This window comes from Colletotrichum phormii, assembly GCF_030913505.1.
Source record: "Colletotrichum phormii strain CBS 102054 chromosome Unknown BDP81scaffold_3, whole genome shotgun sequence".
Taxonomy (NCBI): Eukaryota; Fungi; Ascomycota; class Sordariomycetes; order Glomerellales; family Glomerellaceae; genus Colletotrichum; species Colletotrichum phormii.
Genome location: NW_026851445.1, coordinates 644,092 through 669,607, shown reverse-complemented (window position 1 = coordinate 669,607; position 25,516 = coordinate 644,092). Strand labels below are relative to the sequence as shown.

The 25,516-nt window shown below is 53.8% G+C and overlaps 5 protein-coding genes across 5 annotated transcripts; 4 read left to right on the top strand and 1 right to left on the bottom strand.

Moving 5' to 3' along the window:
• The first annotated feature begins 8,447 nt into the window (after positions 1-8,447).
• Positions 8,448-9,324, top strand: BDP81DRAFT_125493 (uncharacterized protein). The gene has a single exon (XM_060581661.1). It carries the CDS (start codon positions 8,633-8,635, stop codon positions 9,269-9,271), a length of 639 nt encoding a protein of 212 aa, XP_060449586.1. The 5' UTR covers positions 8,448-8,632; the 3' UTR covers positions 9,272-9,324.
• Positions 9,325-10,291: 967 nt separating this feature from the next.
• Positions 10,292-12,092, top strand: BDP81DRAFT_310086 (MOSC domain-containing protein; the record flags this gene model as incomplete). The annotated part of the gene is made up of 4 exons (XM_060583604.1): positions 10,292-11,263; positions 11,412-11,523; positions 11,652-11,763; positions 11,855-12,092. 4 exons carry the CDS (start codon positions 10,292-10,294, stop codon positions 12,090-12,092), a joined length of 1,434 nt encoding a protein of 477 aa, XP_060449585.1.
• A 551-nt stretch (positions 12,093-12,643) lies between these two features.
• BDP81DRAFT_310123 (RecF/RecN/SMC N terminal domain-containing protein) lies at positions 12,644-16,408 on the bottom strand (the record flags this gene model as incomplete). Its single annotated transcript, XM_060583609.1, has 5 exons — positions 12,644-12,908; positions 12,966-16,051; positions 16,117-16,237; positions 16,291-16,331; positions 16,382-16,408. 5 exons carry the CDS (start codon positions 16,406-16,408, stop codon positions 12,644-12,646), a joined length of 3,540 nt encoding a protein of 1,179 aa, XP_060449584.1.
• A 391-nt stretch (positions 16,409-16,799) lies between these two features.
• BDP81DRAFT_403166 (inner centromere protein) lies at positions 16,800-21,520 on the top strand. Its single transcript, XM_060588871.1, has 4 exons — positions 16,800-17,135; positions 17,189-17,279; positions 17,328-20,564; positions 20,622-21,520. The coding sequence occupies exons 1-4, from the start codon at positions 16,960-16,962 to the stop codon at positions 21,237-21,239; spliced, it is 4,122 nt and encodes a 1,373-aa protein (XP_060449583.1). The 5' UTR covers positions 16,800-16,959; the 3' UTR covers positions 21,240-21,520.
• A 250-nt stretch (positions 21,521-21,770) lies between these two features.
• BDP81DRAFT_468560 (origin recognition complex subunit 4) lies at positions 21,771-24,695 on the top strand (the record flags this gene model as incomplete). Its single annotated transcript, XM_060594491.1, has 4 exons — positions 21,771-23,362; positions 23,415-23,576; positions 23,630-24,058; positions 24,117-24,695. The coding sequence occupies exons 1-4, from the start codon at positions 21,890-21,892 to the stop codon at positions 24,693-24,695; spliced, it is 2,643 nt and encodes an 880-aa protein (XP_060449582.1). The 5' UTR covers positions 21,771-21,889.
• Positions 24,696-25,516: the final 821 nt, after the last annotated feature.

Below are 25,516 nucleotides of genomic sequence, written 5' to 3'. Positions count from 1 at the left end.
CGTTCCTAAAAGCCTGTCGGCGCAAATTTACCATGTAGCGCAAATGCGTTGAGCGGCGCCAGCGTTCGTCTGGCAGTTTAAGAAAACCGTGGGCGCGTTCTTCTGTGCCACTCTAGCGCGGAACTTGTCCAAGCCCTGGCGTCCAGTCACAGCTCTAGGCCTATAAGCTCGTGTTAAAAGGTCACTCCTGGACAAGGTGGGCCTGGTCCTGTCTAAGACGGCGGAGATTGATCAAGGGAAGCTCCCGTGGATCTGTTGACAGCTATCCGTCACAACGGGTGGACTGCTCGGAATGATCGTATTCGAATTTCGAACCATATGAGCAGTATCCGCAGCATGGCAAGAAGAGATGCCCCCCGCCGAGTCCGAGCTATCGTTACTAGCAGAGGTCGTAGAAAGGAGTCAAGGACCCGTGGAACACCCCAATTTGCAGCGGCACGAACAGCCAGAGCTACGGTGGAATGCCAGAAGAAGGGGACTGACTGACTGGCTAGGCACTCATGGATGCTTTGCGTGTTCCCAGGCTGTCGGGGCGTAGAGCCATGGCCTTGGTGGAGGCATCAGGAGGAGGAGCAGGACGGAGAGACCAGCACCCCTCATCAACCCTAGCCACACTCACACTCCCCACCCACTTCCAGGTTTTGGTGTCATTGAAATGGTGAAGGGGGTGTCGTTGGAGCGGGAGCACAGACATGGGGTCGGGAGGTGCGGCCGGGGTGGTGTGGCGGAGGGCGCAAGGGCAGAAGGAGATGTGAGAGCAGCAACGGCAGCATAATCTAGCTTTCTTGGCTTTGGGAACCTGATGCCGCTAGCGCCCATGCTTAAAAGGCGGCGGTCGAGAAATGAGTTCAGGTCGGTGCCGTTGCCGCCGTCGTCTGTTACTGTAGAGTAGCTGCCGGTGCCTGTGCTCAGTGACATGTCGCACTCGAGTGGGGAAGCTGGATTTGGAGAACGGGAGTCGGCCGGGATCGAAGGGGGCGGGCGTTGACAGCAAGATGCAGCTGAGGGAGCGACTCGATTCAGTACTGACGGTTGAGAAAAGGAAAACGTCGCAGCTGAAGCACCGGAAAGCTAGCAAGATGCCAGGGGAGGGGACCGGCCCTGGCAAAAGGGTACCTGATTGAAAGTTTCTCCGCCCTGTTGGTTCATGTAATCCCAGTGCCTGGGCCGTTCCCCCCTGTGGTCCCGAGAAGCTCGTTGAATTGTCTAACCTCCTTGAGTCTATGCCAGAAGAGGGCACTTGGGTATTGCCTATCCGTACGTACTATGACGGCTATACCTATGGAATAAGCCAGATGAGATCTCGGGGACAACGGTTGGTGGGCAAGATCGAAAATGTCCAGCGCTTGCGGTGAATACACAAAAGGAGCACCCGCTCGGGGGCGTCTGGCGTTGGCGCATTTCGACCAAAAGCAGGAGAGGAGTGCTGTGTAGGTACGGAGTACTGTGTATAAGGAAACTTTGTAGGAGTCGACGATCGAGACTGGCTTCCGTCCCAGGACAGTCGGGACAGGGAGGGCCATGCCAGTGATTGAGACCAATGGAGGCGTCGTTTGTGGATCGAAAGCGGGCACTGATCAACAATCCCAACATGCAAGCAGAGCAACATCGTCCCATGCCAGGATGAGCGGCAGAAGGCGAGGGTGGTTTCTTGCTCCGTAATACGTACTTTGCGCAGCTACTGTAAAAAGCCAGCAAAGTGGGCGTGCCAAAGGTTGATCTGACAGGGCTCGTTCAAGGCGGGGAGGTCGAGCCTGCATTAGTCGATATGCAGCCATCGCTGTCGTGCGCGGTAAGGAGGATATTTGGAAGAGGAGCTGGGATTCAGGAGATGGAGAAGTGTCCGGACTGCTTTGTACCAATGGCCAGATCCATCGAATTGATCATGAACGGCGGGCGCATTGGTATTGTGCAGTGTTACTCCGTACCCGTTTCCGTAGAGGTCTTGACAGTTGTTGATTCATCCGGATTCCATTCGTGCCCAAACAACTCGAGGTCGCAGGGGCTGGATTGCGATGCGACAACGATGAACCTAGGCACCGTTTACTTTGATCCAGGTTGGTTCAGACCAGGCTTTGCATATCGCGTGGCCGACCAGCCATATCGAGAAGTGAAAAAAAGCGTGGGAGTCACGTGGGATTGTGTTCGTCGTGTTGTATCGCAGCACAGGCATGGATGGATGGAACTTGGAAGACGCAGAAGAAAAAGGCGGACGAACAAGACATCCGCGGACCGGAGGGGGAAAAAAAAGAAAGTGGAGAGTAGCCCGAGTGGGGATGGTGAGTTTAAAAGAGTATTATGTAATTAATGTGCTGCAAAAGAGGGCAGGAATAGCAGGGCCTCTTTGGATGATCAAGTCTCGAAACAGCAGGAGTCAAAAACTGGACGGGCCGGGTCCACCTTCCAAGTTCCCACGATTCGGTCCCATTGTGCCGTCGGCGTCGACTGTCGGGGGGCCTTTTGTCAATGGAAGACTCAACCAGCAGGAGGCAGGAGACAGGCGGCCCACGGCACGTCCAATGCCCCTCCCCCCCCTGCATTTCCTGCCGTGCCTGCCTCGTTTCTGCCAAGTTGGTAATCGGAGAGAAACATGACATGGCCCCGTGGTCTATCCGTACGGAGTAGGAGCATGGTGGCCATGGCCCTGCACTCATCCTGGACCTGAATGCATTTGCATTTGCATTCAACACTTTACTTCAAGCATACGAGGATGGGTCAGAAGGAGTCGGGGTTGGCATTGAGACTCAAGAGTCAGTAGTAACTCAGTACGGACTACTGAGTATGCAGTCATATTCATGGATTCGAGGAATGCGCGGCAACGCAAGATCCGATGATACACTGGAGACATTGTGCATCCATCCAACGAGACTTCGTTCCCCTATGGCCAAATATATACCAGTCAAGGTTCTGAGCGAGTCGATCATTGGATAATCTACAGCCAAGGAATTGTGTCTATGCACACATGGTCTCATGAACCTCGGTTTTCCGATGGACCTTCCTGAAGCATTCAATACTATTTATTGTCTGCTATTATACCTATCACCTATCTTGATACATGAGTGGAATCCCACAAATTGAGAAACAAAAATAAGTAAAAAGCGGTGGGTGGCGGAACCCCAGCAGCAGCACCGAGGCATGGAAGGCACCTCAATGATCAATCCGAGTTCCCAGATTGTCTACCTACCTACCTACCTTGTCAAGATGTGTTAACCATGACTCCATATTCCATGAATCCATACTCCGTACCCCGTCAACCCTCTACGGATACACTATAATACCGTGTACCCGTAAGAATGAATGCCCAAGTCACGATACTGCCAACGTATGCCAAAGTTGGCTTCAATATCCGCAAGTGCCTCAGTGCAGAATGCAAAATTACAGCGTCCAACCTTGCACGGTGGCTTCATCTCCGCATTGCACCTGCTTTAGGGGCCGAGCTTGAGCAAGGAAGACGGAGGCTGGACAGGGGCCTGCAATATGTAGCGCGTGCTTTCAAATCCTCAGGTAAGATCCGGATGGTAGGGAAAGTGCCGGCTCTTGATCATTGCGCCTTGCCTCACACTCTCACGCAGCACACTCACACAGCTCCTCCTCACTTCCAACAACAACATCCTTTCCTTTCCTCTCACCTCTCCAAGTTGCCTCCTCTCCCCCACGGTGCTATGTACAGCCCAAGCTGACTTGCAATTGTCCATCTTCTCCCTCTCCCTCTCTCTCTCTCTCTCTCTCTCTCTCTCTCTCAATCTCACTCTCCCCATGTCGCCCCCAGCCAGTCAGATGTCGGTTTGAACCGGGATATGCCTCGTTGCGGCGTTGCGGTATTGTGAATTTAACCTGTAATGACCCGATCCAATGGTTTCTAGCGGCCCAGACCGATCGAAGGTGCGCTGCAGCATTGTGCCCCTGCCGGTCTGGGGGGGGGGGGGGGGGGGGGGGGTTTGCCTCTATTGTATGTTTTCTCGGGATTGATGTATTTGTCTCTTTTCTTTTCACTGTATTACGGGGTACCTACGAATAACCACTGCAGCTGCCACTGGCATACGGAGGAGTATATTTGGCTGCAGTCGGATCAGTCGTATATATCCGTACTCACCTGATATTAGTCGCTTTATTATTATTGAGAAACCAAGGTCCCCATATCCGTACCTACCTACCATCTAAGGTCCCTCCTCCGGTCAGTCACTTTCCGCCTTGTTCCGCCTTGGTTCCGCCCCTAGGAACTGGCCCATGGTCATAATTTGCCTGAGGTGCATCTCGTGTGGCCACACTTGCCTCATTCGCCCTCCCAGCTTGGGACGGTTGTGGACGGCAATAGCGTGCTGTAACTTAGACTCAGCTGCTGCAATGCCATGTCATGTCATGCGCTGCACTGCATAGCACCGCATTGCATCTTCCCTCGCACATTCACAGCAACAATTCCATCGCCATGCAGCAATTTCTAAAATAAACTACGGCCCCTCAACAACAGCGCCATACTAACTCATCAAACAAAGGCGAATTGCGGTACTTTCCGAGACATTTCAGCTGGACCTGGACTTGGATCATTTCGGCCATCCACTCCATTCCCTTGTTTTGCTGCTTGCAGCTGTCAAGCAATACCGGATAATCAGCCTTATTGCACGCCGCCACAGTCTAAACACACCTCACATCGCCCTCACATCAAACAGCAAGCGCCCTGTGCGTCTGTGGCCAAAAACGGCATGCTTCATATGCATCTCTTAAGCATCTTGGCCTCACGAAAAAGACCAGCTGAGCTGAAGCTTTAGACTTTGCTGCGCCCTACGCTCTCCCTCTCAGTCGACAGTGCGAACATTTCGATTATCCAGATGGACTGCAACGTCTCATCTGCTCCGAGTTTGCCGCATAATGGAACCCAATTCTGTCCTTACTTTTGCTTGGTTTGGTTCTGTCACGCCCGTCACCACCGGCCCGGCTTCTAGAACAGAAAATTCCACTCAACTTTCTTTTTCAGCATGACAGCCTGGGCTGGACGGAAGCTTGCAGCGCTTCTGGGCCCTTTGCGTCTTAATCCAATCGTCCTATCCGCGTCGTACCGCACCGCAGTCTGCTTTGGCTCGGGAGAACCCGAGTCACGGCGCAATCAGCTGCTCGAAGCTGCGACTTCGTCCCATCCATGTTGTTTGCTTCAATATCAGCAATAGCACCCTATAGCAGGATCTGGCCCACCGGGACGAGTCGTCAAACCCGTCATATATGACGGAGAAGACGCTTTATCCGGAAAAGATAATGCATGGTCTTATCTGCAGGATTTGCCACAAAACCGCCATCGTCTCGCAATTTTATTTGCAGCGCTCTGCGTCCTACTTAGTTCAGCGTCGAGGGTGCCAGTCGTCAGGTGTAAATCCCACGCAGCAGACGCACCTCATATTCTCCCGCCTTTCTTGGAGACCTAGGCCGTCCGCTGCCGGCGCAGGGTTGCATATTTCCCGTGGCAAGGCACGCCCCGAGACAAGGGGGCATACGACAGGCCTGAGCCCTGAAGCCTCTCGCAACTCTTCCTTCATTGCTTTTTCCCAAACCCCACCACGGAGGCGGTCATAGTTCTGGGTCCTTGTTGGGATCATGGGTTATGAATCCGACTGCAGATTTGTTTCTCAATATGTCGGCCGCCTCGGAACCTCGATGGTGACTACTGGGCTCAACGACAGCCAAGACGTGTTTTTCCAACATTCTGCCAGTACAGAGCAGTCAATGTTGCCACGGAGAGGTGACAACAGGAAGCGCCACCCGTGTACTGGAACAAATAACATATTGGCGGGCAGCTATGCGGCCTTTCCTTCTGTGTATCAACACTCCGCGACAAGGACATGATGCATCTATCCGTAGAAAAAGGGAATGCGCCCTAGATAGGCCCCCCTCGCAGAAGCGCAAGCATCTCGCGCGACAGTTCCCGCAGTCAGGCAGCTACGGCCCCAAGCTCCCTACTCGAATTCTGACAACGTCCTGATCCAGCATGGTTAAACTGGCCTACTCCGTACTTACGAAGTTGTGACACGGATTTGACAACAAACCCACCCCAAAATGGAGGGAAGCCATGGACAAGGTAATATGGCATACGGCCCTGGGTTAGGGTGGGAAGCTCTGCAAAATGACATTCGTGAGCTGCCAACAGCGAGGACAATTGTATCGCACGCTTCCCAACAGCCGTTGGACCATTTATGGCGCGGCGAGTCTTGATCGCTGCAGACGTTTAACGGTAACGGCCGTTGGCTTAATCTCCTCAATAGTGCCAGCAGAACGTCTTGCCTTTTCGAGCTTGACGCCCATCGGATGAACGGCCTGCGAAAGGCTGGTAGTACCAGAAGACAGCCATATTTGGCAGCGCAACACGACGGATCCAGTTTGCAAATCACAAACAATAAGATGGCTTGATATAGCCGTCTAGCTTTGCACACAGTGATCAAACGAGCACAGCGCCGAACGAAAGCGATAATGGCTCCCTTGCTCATATCCTATCCTAGTAACCCCAAAGGCGGGAAGCTGCTCACTATTGTAACAAATCAAAAGAGACCCGCCCCCAACTCCCGCTGACCCGGAGAAGAGTCCCATATGCTAGGCATGGCTTCTTCAAATGCGTCAATGGCGACAAGCGGTAGAATATGCTCGAGTGCTGCACTGCTGCCAGGCTCGAAGTAAGCCGTAGCTCTTCCGAGAGTCGGCCAATTCGCAACCGTGCTTAGACTGGCAAAGTCGATCGGTCTTTACTCAAGCTCAAGAACCCAGGCGGCAGATACGATTGTACCGATCTCCGAGAGAGAGAGAGGTACGGAATTGAACAAAGAACGCGAACCCGCATTTAGTTAACACGTATGCAGCCACTCGCCATACTACGAACGTCTTTCGTCCAGAAATCTAGCGCGAAAACAAAAGGCCAACGATGCTTGGCATCTTTCCAAAATCTGCCTAGCCAGGGCCTAGAAGGATCGCAAAGACGGGGGCATGGGGGGCTCGTCCTCAGATGAACCCAAGGCTTCACGTCGTTCTCTACGCTTTCCCATCCCTTCCGCAGTGGGGCAAAAGCAGCCAGCGTTGGCTTTGAAGCAATGTGAACTTGTGAAGTGCCGTCAAGTGAGATCAGCAAAGAGGCCCTGGCGTTGTGGCTGGCCAAATCGACAGTAGGTATGCTCACCATACCAATGTTGGCATATGCTCCGATGACTAACTTATCTAAAGGATCAAGCGGATGGCTGACACAATACGGAAGGCGTTTTCAGGTTGAATCAGCCGGACTGGCCTAACAGCATGCCTCTACTACAGCCCCCATGTTGACATCAACATACTTGGCTACCTATGAACAGGGAGCAGAAGTGACCAACAGCATCAAGGACGGCATATTGACAGAGGAACATCACTGCCTACACGAGAAATCGAGAAAGAAAAAAAAAACACCGCATCCTGGAAGAGACATCAAAACACAGAGGCCAGACCTATGTCAGTTTCGGAGAGAAGGCCCTGGCCCCGACTCCCTTAGAGTGAAGGTCGACCTATTGTAACGGCCATCATCGTCATTTCTCTTTTTTTCTAATCATGGTTCGTTGGTCGTCATCCATACCCAGTTGCTATGGGGTCAGCCATGTCTTACTACGGGCGCAAAGGCCTCTTGTAATTTCTGTTTCGTGTTCCATGTTCAGGACACTTTGGTGTTGGTCTCTTTGAGATGCTCCGTATCTACTCCTACTCATCCAGCTATCTGCCTTTCTATCAGACGGGGTTACTGAGCTGATGGAAGACGCGGTCGGTGGCTTCTGCATCCCGGCTCATGCTGCTTAGCGAAAGCCTCGTGAGGCTGTTGAACATCTGCAACCGTACTCATCGTGCGCTTTGATATCAAGTTCTTACCCCAGACGGGCGCTGAGTGGACCAACCGTCCCGGTATGTCGTCTTTGCTCAGCCATGCGATTTTAGCCGGGTTGTGGGATGACATCTCTCTCTCTCTCTCTCTCTCTCTCTCTCTTTCATCCCCAGTCAGGGTCTATGTGTCCAGACTTCAAAGCCACCGTCACAGTATCAGAGTAGCATCCTGATCTTCTCTTCGAAATTCGCGTTAAAGCGCCATCCGGTGTAGGAGAAGTTGATACATGCGCCTACTTTCTCAATCTCCGACGTGATTGACGAGGTATTTTCGGCATTGAGCATCACAATGGCCCCTTCCATACGGTACCTCAGACTCTTGTCGGACGTGCGGCTCTTCTTCGTCCGGGCTGAATTCCTCCGGGCTCCTACCTACCTATAACGCGCGTCCCAGATGGGCCAGAGGCGCAGGAACGATGCAAATGATCTGCCGATATTTCAAAGCTTCTCTGGGCGCATAGTATCGGTGTAACCATTACTATTCCCTCCTATTGGAAAGATGTTCATGATCGATCTACTACACAGTCATACATTATGTGACATCGGCTTCGTCTTGATACTCCTCTGTCTCCGTTGCTGGAGTTGAACATGGCAAGTTGCAAACCTCCCATAATCATTTCCCAGAGACAGTTTACAGATGCGCGCATAAATCACAGGAGACATATGGTATGCGCAGCTGGCCGTGGGCGGATTGAAGGGTTTGATCAGAAATGATCAGACCAGACCAGACCGTGTTTGTAGATCCCATGGAACTGGATCCATGCAGCCTCAAAGTTCTTTCGCGCAATCTCAGGGACAGCCCGCCTTCGAATTTTCCGATCCGACGAGGGAATACTACTCTGGATTTGAATATCCAATCGCAACGGGCGCCAACGACATCACCTCGCCTTCCTCTCCTGTTGCAATGCTACCAGTTTGGGGTTTCCTCTCGGGGATTATGCGGGAGACTCCCAATGGATACTACGCAAAGAACGGACTATGTTCGCCAGCCCATTGCGACATTGCGATCAGACCGAGTGTCATTTTTGTCACACTCTACAACAGCCCAACTCTCATCCGTGCCATCAGATTACAACGGGCGCAAAGAGTCACTCTCGACCGGAGGCGTTCTTCCTTGGTGATATACGAACCAAGCGTTGCAGTCACTCCTGCTACGTCGGTTAATACGACGGCCGAGTTGGAAGCGGCGGCTAAAGCTGTCGGTACTTTGCGAATGCCATTGCATTGCGCCCAGAGGTTGTCGGACGAACCTCGTCGGGTCCTTAACATTTGGCCCCGAGTGAACGGAGTTTACCCTTCCAGATCGACTTGCCAAGGTACACCGTACATAGAGGTTGTGCTGGACCTGGAGGTTAGAGGGCGATCTCATGCTCCCCCTTCCTCCACATTTGACACTTAATCTCAGTGCTGAAGCCCTCACGGAGATGTGTAGTTGATTCGTCGTACAACACAGGAGCCAATTGAAGAAGAAGAAAAAAATTCAAAGGCGCCGGAACTAACTGCCGCTAGAGATGTGTCACCGCACCTCTAAGGCTATTACGCATACGGACGTAAGAATCGACAAGGAGGCGTGGGAGGGTGATGGAGATGTTGGCGTCATCCATCTGCTGTGGCTGATAGGGGTGTAGGGGTTGCCAGTACGGTACGTGGCATCTGCAATCCCCCCCCCGTGCTGATGGCATCATCCCGCTTTTCGCAATGAAGATCACAACAGTTCCCCTGCTTTTGTTTCGAATTGACGATTACACGTCTCGAGGTGGCCTTGGGTGCGGTACTCCTTACGGAGTACAGATAGGGATACCAAGTCACGGAACTGCAAATACCCACGCCCACCCACACGTGCGGTTCTGAAATTAGGCGCGGGGGATTTGGGACCGAATTTCCTTGGACCAAGTTTCGTTTCAAGCACAGACCAGCTTCTCTCGAGACAATTGAATGACTAAGCGAATATCTCTCTGTCCGGGGGGGAAAGGTCACTTGATCCTGCACGTGATGGCAGTATCAAACGCGCGCCCGGGCCGTAGGGGTCTTGGACCCTGCTGAAAGGGATGAATGGAAAGTTTCAGCCGCGCTGTCAATAGGAAGCGTGGTCTAAAGGGGTGAGATGATGTGAAGCTCATATCGTACCATAAACTAAGAAAACCCTCAATTATACCGTCGACGAAATAAAACATTGCGTGTGAGAGATTTTGTGGTGGAGCTTTCAACCACGCGACCGCCTGCCTCTCATCAGAACCCACCCAAAATCCGTCTTACAAGCAAGGGAGTGAGTGAGTGAGTGAGTGATCACAGGGAGAAACCGGAGACTGTTGTAAACAGAAAGCACACGACAAACAGACGTTGAGAACCCGAGCAACAGGAAGATCATTGGGTCTGAGAAAGAACAGAAGACACGGAAAGCGGAAGAAGTATAATCATAATGGACCCAAATATCTCGGCATCCGCTCTGGGTGAGCCACAACACCTCGGCATCGGCTTCTACCTCCTCCCCTTCGCCACGTTCCTCTGCTTCCTCGTCCCGGTCCTCTACATCTTCCCCCCGATCCCGGCCACCACCAGCGACGCCCTGCGGTCAACGCACACCAAGATTGGCGTCCCGCCGCCAAAGAGCAACCTCCGGGGCCAGCACTCCGTCAAGGCCGACAACAACAGCAACAACAGCAACAGCAACACCGCCTCCAACACCGCTTCCAACACCGCCTCCAATGCCGGCACCGGCGCAAGCGGCCCCGTCGCCCAGCTCAAGGCGCTCTGCGTCTACCCCATCAAATCATGCCGCGGCATCGAGGTGACCCGGAGCAAGCTCCTGCCCACCGGCCTGGAATTCGACAGGCTGTACACTTTCGCACAGCTCAAATCCCGCTTTCCGGCCGCCGTAGACGACTCGGCCGAGGCAAAGGACCAACACACCTGGGAATTCGTCACGCAGCGCCAGTTCCCCCTCCTGGCCACAGTCAAAGTCGACGTCTACGTCCCCGACGCGACAAAGTCCACAGTCTTTATGGAGAAGTCCTCGGACGCGTGGATCGTGATGCGTTTCCCTTGGAGGGAACCGGGGTGGAGGGGCACCATGTCGTGGGTGGCGTCCAAGATCCGGGGCGGGTGGAGGCGGGGCCAGCCCGAGATGGAGGTGTTGTTGCCCGTCGAGTTCCCGACCGAGGCGGAGATTGCGGAGCGCGGGTATACGCGCGAGGACGTGAAGGTGTGGAAGGAGGTTGTGCCGGCGCTGAATATGGAAAAGGAGTTGCCGGGGGAGCTGTGTCGGTATTTGGGGGTGAGTAATAAGTTGGCGCTGTTTCGGGTTGATCCGGGGCAGTTGAGGGAGGTGTATCGGTGTGCGCCGCGGAAGGAGGAGGCTGGGTATCAACCTATTGTTGGATTTCAGGATGCTGTGAGTTTGATGTCTTTTCTTTGCGTCCCCCCTTTTCTCTCGCTTCCTCTCTCTTTCCTTCTGGGAGGTATGAGAGATATGGATGGAGAGTGAGAGACAGAGAGAGATGTGTGACTTGAGGCTAACGAATTTTGTTCTTGGAAACCAGTATCCCCTGCATATCATGAACATTAGCAGTCTCCAGGACTTTGACACCAAGGTGCCCAAGGACGACGAGCTCAAGCATTTCGACGTCAGGCGGTTCCGGTCCAACATCATTGGTAAGTTGCGATCTGACACGGCATGAGATGATGACCCCCCCCCCCCCCTTGAGACACTCTAGAGACTGGATAGTGGGCGAAGTTCCAGGCTCAAGAGCTTTACTGACCGAAATACTGCAACTACATAGTCTCTGGTGCGCCAGCCTACGACGAAGAATCATGGAAATGGGTAAACTTCACCCAGGGCACCTCAAAGGTCACCGTCCCGGCAAAGTTCCAAGTCTCGTGCCGTACAGTCCGGTAAGCACTCTCACTCACTCACTTCCTCATCCCATTTTCATCTTCCTCAAAACCCCAAATAATTGAGAAACTAACACGGCTGGACAAAAAGCTGCAAAATGCCAAACGTCGACCCAGTCACCGGCGCCCGCCACACCGTCGAACCAGACAGATCCCTCCGCAAACTCCGCGACGTCGACGAGGGCGCCCCGCGCATGGGGTGCCTCGGCATGCAAATGTGCCCGCTCTTCGAGGGCACCGACCGCGTCGAGTACATGCAGGCCTGGCTCGAGGTCGGCATGGACGTCTCTGTGCTGGAGCGCGGCGAGCACGTCTACATCAAGCAGTGAAAAAAGCATGTCTAGCTCTCTCTCTTTCGCGCCCTATCTCGATCTTACGTCGGAGAAAGGATGTCCGGGCAGCAGCGGCTGATGAAAGGATGTGGATGCTGCCGAGGAGAGTGTGTTGGGGGTTGTCACTGCTTGGGTATGGTGTGGAGGCATAATAGATATAGACTTGGGCCACAATCACATGCAGAAAGGAGAATGTTGTAGGTTAGAAACCGGAAAAAGAAATTGGATTCGTAATTTTTCGCACTCGCAGCCTCCATTAGATATCATGCCATTACTCCCATAGTTCCGGTTTGTTTGTGAGACGACAGACAACCCGCAGAAAAAACGACAAAAAGCGTGCTCCGCCGTGGTATCCAACCAAATGAAAATACAACCCGACCCAGAAACCCCGTCGAGTACCCTTACGCCTCTTCTTCAACCCGGAGAAAGGAGGCCCCAATGGTAAACAGGAAGGGGGAAGAAATATCCCATCATCGTCATCATCATCATGTCGCGATCCGGAAGCCGTTTTCAAAACACACCCATGAGCAAACGCTCACAAAACACATCTACTTCATATCGGCAGGCGTCAGCGCTTGAACCATACTGGTTCCTTCGCTGAAGCGAGTCCGGAAGATGCGGTTCGCGTTCTGGAACATGCCGTCCTTGAGGGAGACGACGATGAACTGCGATCCCTTGAAGCGCGTCTTGATCAGACGACCAATGTTTTGCGTGTGGGACAGATCCAGCGCGGCATCGACCTCGTCGAGAATGTACATGGGCGCAGGCTTAAACTGCAGCAGGGCCATGATGAGTGAAAGGGCGATGAGTGATCTAGATTGCACGTGTTAGTCCGAATCCATAGTAGCCAAGGGGTGAGAGCATCCTTACCTCTGTCCACCAGACAGCTCAGTCAAGCTCTGCTTCCACACCTTGCCAAGGGAAACCTTGACTTCGAGACCGTCGCTAATGGTCTTGCCTTCAGGGGGGTCCAGCTTGGCGAAACTGCCGGGCAGGAGCTCGTTGAAGATCTGACCAAAGTCGCCGTTGACCTTCTCCCAGGTCTCCTGCAGGGCCTTCTTCTTGTAGTCGTCCAAGCTGATGATGGTCTCCTCAATCTTGCGCTTGTCGCGGATGACAGTCTTCATCATGTGCTTGAGCGAGACCTCCTTCTTCTCTACACTCTCAATCATGTTCATGACCTTGGGGTTGATCTTCTTCTTCATGCCCTGGAAGCGGTCTGTGAGGTTGCGGAGCGTCGATTTGCACTCGCCAATGTTCTGACCCTTGAAGTCATATGGCGTTCCCGTGCGGCCAAAGTTCTCCTTCTCGTCGGCGATCCAGTCGTGCTCCTTCTCCATGTGCGCGACTGTTTGCACGGCCGATTGCTGCTCCTTGTGGAACCTCTCGACCTGATGACCAAGCTTCTGCTTCTCGAGACTCTCCTCGGCGATGCGGGCGTTCTTGGATCGCGTAACATCTTCAAGGGCGTGGAGTTCGTCATCGAAGCCATGAAGCTTGGCCCGCTCATCGTCGAGCTCGGCCTGAACACCGTCAAGAGTCTCTTGTAGAGTGCTTTGCTGCTTGACAAGATCCTCGATGTCCTGCTGCTGGGCCTTGATGGCTACTTCAACCTCTTGCTGCTGTTCGCGGGCTGCGGACAGATCGCCCGAGACTTGTTCCGAGTCAAGCTGGGCGCCCTGCACTTCCTTCTGCAGAACCTTGACGGAAGCAGTGTTCTTCGTAAGGTCGGCTCTCAACTTGTCTAGTGACTTTTGGAGCTCAACAAGCTTCGCATCCTTGTTGTTATCGAAATCCTTCATGTCCTTCTCAATCCGCTTGACGTCAGCAGTGGCTTCGGTGTGCCTCTTCTTGGCCTCTGCAGTGTCGGTCTTGAGTTGGGCAATCGTTTCCTTCATGTTCTGCACCTCCTGGATGATTGAAGAAGAAGAGTTGCTGCTAATCTGCTCTTCACCAAGCTTGATCTCGTGGCTCTTCAGGTCAAGCTCCTGCTTGATCTTGCGCGCGTGGTCAAGTTTCGACTTCTCACTCGCGATGGTGAGCTGAAGCTGGTGCAACGAAGACTCGGCCTCCTTGAGTTGGCGTGTGATCTCGTTGAGCTTTTGCAGCGTGACCAGTACACCGCTGGAGTTGGGAGAGCTACCGCCAGAAAGTGTACCTGAAGGGTCATAGGAATCACCCTCGAGGGTGATAGACCTCATTCTAACGTTGGGGTCAAAGGTGACCCTCTTGGCCGTCTCTGCATCTGCGCAGATGAGTGTGTTGCCGAATACATACTCCATAGCGGCGGAGACCTCATGATCGTAGCCGACGAGTGACAAGGCCAGATCGACCTTGCCTGGCGCAATCCTTTGGGCAGCCCCGATGGCCTGAGCCGAAGCTTTGAAGGCGGCGATCTTGTTCAGCGGGATGATGGTGACACGCTTGCGGAGCTTTCCGCCTTGGAGCAGTTGAGTGCCCGTGACTTCAGAGTCAACCACGACGTTGTAAAGACGACCACCAGCGCAGATTTCGAGTGCAGTACCGGCTTGTGTGTTTTGCTTGTCGAGCGTGAATAGCTGAGCAACCAAACCCTTGACCTTTGATCTATCAAAGTTGGGTGTCGGGTCGGCATAGTTGAAGTCAATATTGGCGACCTTGCGCTTCAGGCCGTCAGCCTCCTGACGAAGACCTCGGATCTGCTGCTGCAGGGATGACTGCTTCTGGTACAACTGCTCTTCCTGACCGGGCTCAAAGCCTAGTCGTCCGAGCTCTTTCTCGAGCTTCTGCGCTTGCGACCTTAGGCCTTCGAGATCTCTGAGAAGGTCGGCATTCTGCTCCTTCGCCTTCTTGGCTCGTGGCTCTTCCTCCTTGATTCGCTTTTCGAGATGGGCGATTTTCATCTTTGCTTGCTCCTGTTCGGTGACCGCTGCTGTCGCGCGGTTTCTTGCGTCTTGAAGCTGGCCTTGGTAGCCGCTTTCTTGACCATCCTTGGATGCAACACCAGTCTGTAGGGTTTGCAAGAGTTCCTCCTTGGATTCGGCTTCTTGGCTTTGCTTCTCCAGGTCGTCCTTGGCTGCGTCAAATCTAGCCTTGATTTCCTCGAATGCCTGGGTCTTTTCTTGCAGAGTCGCCTCCAGCTCCGCCACGTTCTTCTCGACGGCCGTCTTCTTCTCTTCCTCTTCCGCCATGCTGGACTTCTTCAGGTCCATGACCGTGGCAAGTCTGACCAGCTCGTTCGAATGCTTCTTGACGGCATCCTCCAAGCCTTGCGCCTTTCCTCCCTTCTTCAATTCCTTGTCGCGCTGAGCCCGGACTCGTTTGACATCCTCTTCAAGGTGAGAGATTTCGCTCTTTAGCCGTGCCGCGGATTCCTCGAGATCCTTTTGTCTTTGTTTCTTGCCCTCCAGGTCTGCTGCGGACTGCTCAAGCTTTTCCTGGCACCTTACGTAGTCGTGCGCGACGACCACTCGTGTGAGGCGCTCGAGATCGTTTTGGGTTTGTTGGAAGTCGAGGAATGCGCGCTTCTCTGTCCTGAGCTTCTCGAGCTTTGGCTCGATCTCATCTCGTAGTAGCTCTGTGATTTCTTGCAGCTTCATCTCCTTTTTCGCCATGGTCTTAAGCGCCTTGTCTCTCCTGTCCTCAAACATTCTCGTTCCCGCGGCTTCCTCAATCATAGCCAGAATCTCGACCGGCTTCATGTTGAGAACCTTGGTGATTCGGCCTTGCATAATGAGGAAGTTGGGATTGTTGATGTTTAATTGAACAGACTGGAACAGGTTTTGTACAGTCTGTTGTTGGGCTCGGTGTCCATTGATGAGGTACTTGGACGTGCCGCCGAGGACGATTTGTCGAGTCACACTAATGGTCGAATACTCTTCGAAGCCGATGGGTGACTTCTTCTTGTCTCTGTTGTCGAAAACAATCGTAACACTCGCTTTTGTCACACCGGCTTGGCCGCGCTTGTAGATAAGATCCTGTTGTGAATAGCATCAGCTTCACAGGCCACAAGCAGAATCCACCACGATGGATGGCTACGCACCTGGAGGTTTTGCGCTCGGACTGTTGTCATGTTTGTGATGCCCAAAACAAAGCAGATGGCGTCCAAGATGTTGGACTTTCCGGAACCGTTGAGACCGGTGATCGAGTTGAAACTTTCGTCCCTGTGTTGTGTGAGCTTTCGTCCCCTCACAGTCAAGGCAAGGGGTTTGTTTACCATCCCGAAATCACCGTTCGCACGGCATACGACTTGAAGCCCTGGGGATAGTTAGTATGGACAAATAAAATACAGAAACGTGATCGCATACGTCTATAATAACCTCTATGACCCTCATGCTGCAGTAGTTAGTGGTTGGCGATGGTGTTGCTGAGGAGTGTTGTCGGTGTCAAGGTCTTTTTGTTTACTTTCGATCGGTCGCGTTTCCACTTCACCCCCCTTCCCAAGGGCCAAGGTTTGGACCCTCCCGCACTCCCTCCCCCCCCCCCCCCCCCCCCGATAAGGCCCTTATCGGCGACAGCACACACACCACCTAAGGTAAGGTAGTGGAGGGCGCCTGCACACCGCGAGTCTCCCGCAAACCGCAAGCGCGACTGTCAATCTGTGATTGCCCCGGCTCAGGCAGCCCCACGAACTTCAGCCGCGCTAAGCCGGATTCGGACTCGACCAAAACATTAAGTTCGCAATGCAATTCAATCCAGGTCCATCAACACCACTACACATCCATACAGCTTTTGTGTGCTTTCCACTTTTTGCTTTCTTCACCCCTTCTTCTCCAGCAACTACCTTACCTCACCCATCTACCACATTCCGAACTCGATGACCAGCTAGCATTTCTCTTCTCCTTCATAGCGACACTCTTGCGCGCGTCGCGATCTACCCCTCACAATGGCGACGATGCGAGGAACGCGTGTGCCTATTGGCTCCGCGTCATGGGTGAACGAAGAACGAACTACAGCCCTTAGCATTGTTCAGGCTGAGGCCGAGGAGTTTTCCTTTGCCGCGAGAAACGAGTTTGACTGGCTTAATGAGCATATGGCTGGGGTCTTCAACGAGAACGAAATGTACAGTGACCCCTGGTCAACAGCTCTATACCGATTGCTAACGATCTCAACAGCAATGTCGCCGAGATATTCAAGACGCCTGGAAAGCTTCGAAGCAAAACGCCTCGAACGGCGCGTAAGGTCGACAATGGCGAGCCTCGTATCGTGAGTTTACTGCTCTCATGCACGCCAACGTCCGCTAACAAGGTGCAGCCACTGTCAGATGTGTTCTCTTCCACTCCCAACGGCGCCCCGAACACGTTCACACAACATCTTACTCGTGCCACTCCTACTGCCAACCCTGCGCCATCAACATCATCACCTTTGATCAACAGGAATATTTCGCCTCTCAAGGCTGCCCCCTCCCCTAGGCCGGTTTCGAAACAGCCCGTTGCACTAGCCGATTCCGGATATTATGGTAGCCAGGATGTCGACAATTTGGACAACGAAGAAGACGACGACGACATGGATGTCGACCTCATCGAAGAGGAGACACAGATTGGCGAGCCACGGTCGAGCCCCCCAAAGACTGCTGGACGGACTGGACATGTTGCCTTCGAGATGATCGAGCAGAACGCGCCTCACAGCCCTACCGAAACACGTACCATGCGCTCTCCTGAAGTTACGTTCCAAACGGCCAAGGAGGAACAGACAACGCGGGTTATACGCGATCTCACCGAGGAAGCGCCATCTCCAGCTTCGTCCAAGGCCTCAGCTTCCCCAAGCCCGGCCAAGGAAGCCAGGACGCCCTCGCCTCCTGTGGTGTCACCCAAACCTCATTCCGCAAAGAAGAGCTCGTCACCTATCAAGACCTCGCCTCAGAAGCGCTCCCCAGCGAAGCAGTCTTCACCGCCGTCGTCACCTGTGCTTGGAGCTGCACCATCTCCGATGCCCGAACCTTCGCCTGCTGCCGAATCGCAGGATGATGTAGATGTCCACATGGACGATGATACACGATCGCCGTCCGACGACGAGTCGAGCCCGATCCGCCCAGTCAGGAAGAGCAGTCTCAACTTTGCTTCACTTCCGGCTAGAGAGCCTCTCAAGAACAAGAGCATCGGGGCTCGTGTCTCCAGGACCAGCCATTTGGACATGAATCGTCAGAGCTACTATGGCAGGCAGACGGGAGGAAAGAGTCTGGGAAACAACGTGGAGCTACTTGGAGAATCAGACGATGAGGAAGGCAACGACGACGGAATGAGCATCGATGGCTCAGCCGAAGAGACAAAGGAAGTCGACAACTACGCTTCTAACCACAACAAAACATACACTCAACGACTACAAGACCAAATCAACTTGCTCGGTAAATCTCAACCGAACGCAAGCCGGCCTTCAAAGTCGATCCCGAGCTCAGCGGTTGCGCAACAGCTCGCGCAGACGTCTGCGGCTCAATCAGTTGCAGATGCCAAGGCAGCAACACCTGCAAAGAAGTCTGCTGCGCCACCCACTCCAGGAGCTTTCCCGGAGGACGATGAAGAAGACGAAGTGGAAGAAGCCGAAGAGGATGACTGGATTGCGCCTCCTGTGCCCGCGAAAGATACGCCCTTGGCCAGTCCACGACCGCATTTGCCTAAGAGCCACACTGCGGATGTCATGGAAGGCATCGACAGGGCAGACACTGTCAGCGGTCCCGAATTTGCTTTGCCTAAGCAGCGGCAATCTCCTGGTCGCTCAGGCTCCCCCAAGCGGGCACCTGTCATCCCTGAGCGTACTACCAGTGTGTTTGGACATGGCAAATCTGCCTCCGTCTCCGTCTTGCCCGATCTTTCCAAGGACAAAATGGTTGAAGACCTGTCCCCAGCCAAGAAGCATGTTTCGGTCTCCAACCCTCTGTCAGCCGTGCCAGAGGATGGACGCCCCGAGACTCCTCAATCGCCTACACGAAGCTTCAGGGATAGTCCATTGAAGCAGGTCAAGAACAAGCTGTCTTCCATCCTGAAAAGTTCCAAGGGTCTTCTTGCGAGCAGTGCAGCCATCAGCGCAGAGGGAAAATCTTCGCTGATGTCACCTTCCACCACTCGCTTCGGCATCTACCCCGGTCCCTCTACTGACTCGATTGTACCCCAGTCAGTCACTGCGGAGCCATTGTATCCTGACCTTTCCAAGCGCATCGCAGCCGATGTTCAAACACTGTCTAGCATGGGAAGCCCTGAGAAACCCGTTGCGCGCAGAACGCGTGCTTCCGTTGAGAAGGAGAAGGAAGACAAGCGAAAAGAGAAGGAGGCCAAGCTGATGGCTGATCAGATGAGCAAGCTGGACAAAGCTCGTGCAGATGAGCGGGAAAAAGCCCGGACTTTCAGCAAAGAACAAGAAAAGATTGCCGCGATGGAGAAGAAGATTGCTGCTCAAAAGGAGAAGGAACCTGAACAGGAGCAGATCAAGGAGGTTGAACGACCTGCCCGAACGCCGGCCCCGAAGGAAGCACCCAAGCCCACGAGAACTAGCCCTCGCAAGGCCAAGGCTCAGGCTGAGGCTGAGGCTGCTGCCCAGGCGTCACAATCAGAAAAGCCTGACGTAGAAATGGCTGAAGCGCCAACTCCAAGGCCGCCGCCATCCGCTCCTCGCTCTGTTGGCCCATCCCAGACGGCCAGGCAGCGAGAACTCCGGCGTCCGATGAAGCCGACCAAGGAAGCACCCAGCAAGATCAAGCAAGCACCTACCGTCATTCGCGTTAACACCGGCTCGCAACACTCGCAATTCCATCCCTCCAACAGCACACTATCATCGGGCCTGCAAGAGACACTAGGATCATCGGTCAAGTCCAAGTCGAGCCAGCCAGGCTCACATAGCAAGCAATCTCTGGCGAGCATGAAGAGCTCTGTCTCGTCCAATGGCCGACCGAAAGCACTCGAGCTTGCCGCCAAGCGAAAGGAACAGGAAGAGCGGGAGGCTCAAAGGAAGAAAGATGCGAAACTCGAACTCGAACGCAAACGCGCTGCGATACAAGAGGAGGAGCGCAAGCAGGAATTTCAAAGGCGGCAAGAGGCGGAGAGACAGAGAGAGAGGGAGAAAGAGCAAGCCGAGGCGAAGAAGAGCGCGCAGAGACAGGCCGCAATTGAACGTGCCAAGCAGACGCGAGCACCGCCACCTGCTGTGCGCTCTCAGCCCAACGGTCCTCCCGACTACACCGCCAGCCAACGCTCCGATGGCCAGCCTCCCCGGCCTCCATCCCGAATGAACTCAATGGCCCATCGGTCTCAAGAGGATCGACCAGTCAATGCTGTTCTCTCCAACGCTTCGAGGCCAGGCTCGAAGCGTCCCCTGCCGCAAGACAGCAGAGAGGACACTGGCTCTCGCAACCCTCCCGCACGCAACGGGCAATCTTACAAGACCCAGGAAGCCAAGCGTCGTCGCACTAGCGATGACTTTGCTGATGAGCTTGACATGGACATTCAACCACCCAACATCAAGGGCCCACCGGTTCGCCCTCCGTCAGTCGGTTTCAAGAAGGTTAGTTATGCATTGCTCAGTGCGAATGACGGAATCTTTGCTAATGTGGATCATCAGGACATGCCCACTAAGTCGACGTACGGCTACACCAACGCACCACCGAGTGCTTCCAGAGATTTGTTCAAGTCCACCGTCACCGCCCAACACCACAGCACAATCAAGTCCACAAAGCAAGTGGATATGAATCAGTTTGCTCAGGGACACATCCCGTTTGCGCCCAATACAAACCCTGCCGGTCCGGCTCATAAGACACCGGCGCGACCTATAGGTGCTGCAAGCACAAAGTCCACCGCCAAGGCTACGAGATCGTCGCCTCGATTCCAAGATGGCGAGAAGATTGAGCTGCCCGAAATCGACACAGATGAGGACGAGGATGATGACGACTCCCACTTTGGCGTTGCCCCTTGGGCTGATTCGCCTGATTTGAGACGCGCCCTCATGAAACAAGAAACCATGAACCCAGAGGGTATCTTTGGACCTCCTCGCGCCCTCAATATGGAGGAAGTGTTTAACAACAAGGAGAGATGGCACAAGTTCCGCGCGCGCACATCGAGCGCAAACTGGAGTGGATCGGATCGTTTGACAGAAGACGAGATTAGGAAGGATCTGGCAGCTCGCGACAAGCTGCGCAGAGAGGGCGGTTGGTCCTACGAAATGAGCAAGGACTTGATGTGAGAGTCGCCGCAGACTTGGCGTTGATTTTGGCGGTTGGGTGACAACTGTGTGGATTACACATGCGAACGTGCTCACGAAGGGACATATGGAAGCAGATCATACGGCTGCTCAGATGGCTGAGTAAAGCCTGGTGTATTCTTTATTCTTGCAAGGAAGCAAGAAACCTTTATTGCGGGGCGTTGGGCAGCATAAAGCATACAATTATGACCGTGTTAATATTCAACAAAATGACATTCTCGCATGGACTCTGAAACTATGATCAATCTCGTGGTATGATATCTGCAAGCTGAATATGCATTCGAGGGGGCTGGCTGTCATGGTGCCCAGAGCTTCCATCTTTCATCCGATGGTGTATCCGTACATGAGATTGAGAGGTAGCCCTGTGCTGGGGTTGTGTCATGCTCGTTAACGAGGCAACCGCCCCAACGCTTTGACCGTACCTGCCAGGATCCGACGCGGTCGTGCACCTAGGCAATAGGTAGTTAACGCGCTGGACCCTTGTCGCTCTCCAAATTTCCCGACGGTAACCTCCAACAGTATTCAGGAGCTGCCAAACCATTTACCAATTTCTTGACTCGGACTCGCGAAACGATATTTTCTTTGTCCTAGGTTGGATTTCGCGATCTCCCGTGTCTGCGGCTACTTTCAGAATGGGTGCTGACGACAGCACTGAGAGCCGCAAGCGCAGTCGTGCCACACCAGCGAAACCAGACCATAGTGTCCCATCGAGCTTCAAGAAACGGAAGCTAGACGCCAATGGCAACCCTATTGTCGCCTCCTCTCCGACAACACCCAAGACTACTTCCGGAGCCAATTCTTCTGCTGCAAAGAAGTCCGCTCGGAATAAAATCACATCTTCGCCCGTCTCGGCCTACGATGTGCCAGACTCCCCCGAAGACAACCCGCCACGGCGAATCCGCAACGTCAGGAGCGTTGACCGACCGACTGCCAAGGTTCCGATCCCGCCTCGCCGCAATGTCAACGATGACATTTACGATATTCCCCTCTCCGACGACGAGTTACATTCGAGCCCGAAGGAGGTGAATTCGCAGAGGACAAACCCTACGAAGAGAAAGAGCAGCCTCGTGGTCGTTGAAGATGTGGGCGAGGTCAACGGAGGGGAGACAGTCGAGAAGCCCTTTCCTCGGAAAGGCAAGATCAACAAAGTGATGGGCCAGGATGAGAAGGTTGCTTCGACGGAAGAGTCATCCTCGCAGATACGAGCCAGCGGACGACGCAGAACTCTGACTGCGAAAGCCCTTGAGCATGTGGAAAAGGTTGCGAGCCGCTCTGCTACTCCGACTTCTCACGCGAGATCTTCCGCCGCAGTGGATGAAGTCCCGAAATCCAAGAAGACCACGGGGAAGGTGAATCGCAATGTGTCTATGCCACTAAAAGGCATCTTGACGCCGTCCAAGCGGGACGGTACGCCGAGAAGAAGTAAGAGCGTAGCCTTCGACTCCACGAGCGCTTTGGCTCAAGAGGAGGTGTTCTTCGAAGATCTCCCGACCAAGTCGGCGACCAAGTCTGGGAGAAGCCGGAAATCATCACAAAAAGTGGTCGAAGCTAAAACAATAGTGGCGAAGACCGCGAAGTCACGGAAAGTGCCCCCAAAAGTCATTGATGAGGAGCCACAGGAGGAGGAAGAGGCGGAATCAGAAGTTGAGCCACAAGAAGCAGAAGAACCGGTAGCAGAAGCGTCAGAGGGAGAAGAAGAGGAAGAAGAAGAGGAAGACGAGGACGTTTGTTCGATATGCACAAAGCCCGATTCCAAGCCTGGAAACAGAATCCTGTTCTGTGATGGCTGCGATAAGGCGTTCCATCAGAAATGCTACAAGGTCCCAAAGGTTCCCCGGGGAGACTGGTTCTGCAACGACTGTGTAGGGCAGAAGCAGTCGCGCGCGGTGGCCGCAGATGAGGCGGTGAAGACTCCCAATTTCGCGCAACATCTGAGCAATCTGCAAAGAGTGCTATTAGACCGGTGTACGGGTCGCCGTCGTATCAAGCTGATTGACCAGGATGATGCCTACGACAAGGCGCATCAGCTGGTAGAGCAGACGGTACTGGCTGGGGAGGGCAATTCCATGCTCGTAATAGGGGCTCGGGGTTGCGGCAAGACCATGGTAAGTCGCAAAGCCGTTTACCTTGCAGTGGGGCCATTCTAACGCACAGTAGCTCATCGAGAGCATAGTCGACGACCTGTCTTTGCAGCATAAGAAGGAATTCCACGTTGTAAGACTAAACGGGTTCATTCACACCGACGACAAGCTCGCTCTCAAGGAGATTTGGCGGCAACTGGGCAAAGAGATGGAGGCGGAGGACGAGGCCAACGCTCGGGTTTGCATTCCTATCACTCTGACTAAAAAGAGAAGAAACTGACAATACGGCAGTCAAATTATGCCGATACAATGGCTTCGCTACTTGCGCTGCTATCTCACCCGTCAGAAATGGCACAGGCGGAGGAGGGCGTGACCTCGCAAGCAGTTGTCTTCGTCATTGATGAGTTTGACATGTTTGCAGCACATCCCCGCCAAACGCTGCTTTACAATCTGTTTGATATTGCACAGGCAAGAAAAGCCCCTATTGCAGTGCTGGGTTGCACGACTCGGATGGACGTAGTAGAAACGCTGGAAAAGCGCGTCAAGAGTCGTTTCGGCCACCGCTACGTCTACTTGTCTCTCCCAAAGAGTTTGCCTGCGTACTGGAAAGTATGCAAGCAGGGCCTCTGCGTGGACGACGAGGACATGGACGTTGAGGGCATCGACGTCAGTGTGGACGGGCACGAAGCTTTCCACGCAAATTGGAAGGCTATGATTGAGGTATGTTTCCGACACAGATTGCAAAAGGCGGTTTGGATACTGACTCACCTTTCGATAGGTTCTATACAAAGAAAAGGCATTCCAAAGTCTTTTGCAATACCACTACGCGACAACGAAATCCGTCTCGGCGTTCCTATCAGCGTGTATTCTTCCCCTTTCCGCGCTCTCGCCTACATCGCTAGACCTCGTCATCCCACCAACGCCAAGCGGTGCAGTCGTCTCCCTCACACCGCCAAACTCCAAGCTTCACCTTTTATCGTCGCTCTCGGAGCTTGACCTGGGCCTTCTCATCGCAGCAGCGCGACTCGACATTGTCGCACACACGGACACGGTCAACTTTGCGATGGCGTACGACGAGTACGGCTCGCTGATGGGTCGGCAGCGCGTGCAGTCGGCCAGTTCGGGCCTGCTGGCCCTGGGCGGCGGCGTGCGGGTGTGGGGCCGCGGTGTGGCTGGTCTTGCGTGGGAGAGGCTCGTTGCCCTGGGGCTGCTGGTGCCGGCGGGTCTCGGGACGGGTCGGGCTTCGGGGTACGGCGGGTTGGAGGGGAAGATGTGGAAGGTGGATATGGCGCTGGAGGAGATTCCGGCGGGGTTGAAGTTGAATAACGTGTTGGCGCGGTGGTGTAAGGAGATTTGAGCGTGGGTGAATTCACGCTTTGATGAAGTGTCTAGGGTTTACGTATTGAAGGCATTATGACATGGCCGAGGGCGTATAGACCAAGGCAATACACCAGTTATCAACCATTACGATGCTTTCATAATATCGCCCCCCGCCCTTGGGACCTGTGACAGTACCTAAGGTATGTAAGTACCTTAGGAAAGAGTTATCACTCTTATTTCTCGCGCTTAATGCTCGTCCGCAAAGGTCACGCGGCCAGATAACAAGTCTACAAAAGTCTTGATCTGTTATCACATCGTGTCTGAAACCACCTTGAAGTGAGAAATCTTCTTCCCCTGACGACTTTTCGTCATGTCTGCCTGGCAGGCTTCCATCCAAGCCTTGTGCTGCCTGCTAAACCCGGACGCCCGCCCGGTCCCGCTTTTCCCGGGCCGAGAACTCGAGCGAACCATCCCCCCCGCCCGTGTGTAAGCCTGGACCACCGCTGCTAGCCTCGCGGCGAAGCAACAGTCACAGTCAGCTCCCACCGGTCGACCACAACCAACAAGGGGGAGGGGGTAAGATGATGCCGAATCGAGTAATAAGAAGACGTACACTTTTGTAAGTTTGTGAACCAACAAGTAAGTTATCCACATCCCACTTTCCAGACCCCAATGTGGGGGGGGCTTAGCCGCAGTGTGACTAATCGTCCCAAGTGTAGCCTGGTAAACGTCGATCCCGGGGACCTGGTTCTGGTAATCCGCCGAGCCCCGTCCAACGACTAACGCCGGGATAACCAGCATCAATGAGAGAAGACAACACATGCGACCATACCCACTGGAGAACTCGGGATCCCGTCC

Coding starts and splice junctions, on each gene's coding strand:
- BDP81DRAFT_125493 (XM_060581661.1), top strand. CDS start 8,633: ATGCAGCCTCAAAGTTCTTTCGCGCAATCTCAGGGACAGCCCGCCTTC.
- BDP81DRAFT_403166 (XM_060588871.1), top strand. CDS start 16,960: ATGGCGACGATGCGAGGAACGCGTGTGCCTATTGGCTCCGCGTCATGG. Junction 17,136..17,188: donor GTCTTCAACGAGAACGAAAT/GTACAGTGACCC, acceptor CGATCTCAACAG/CAATGTCGCCGAGATATTCA. Junction 20,565..20,621: donor CGTCAGTCGGTTTCAAGAAG/GTTAGTTATGCA, acceptor GTGGATCATCAG/GACATGCCCACTAAGTCGAC.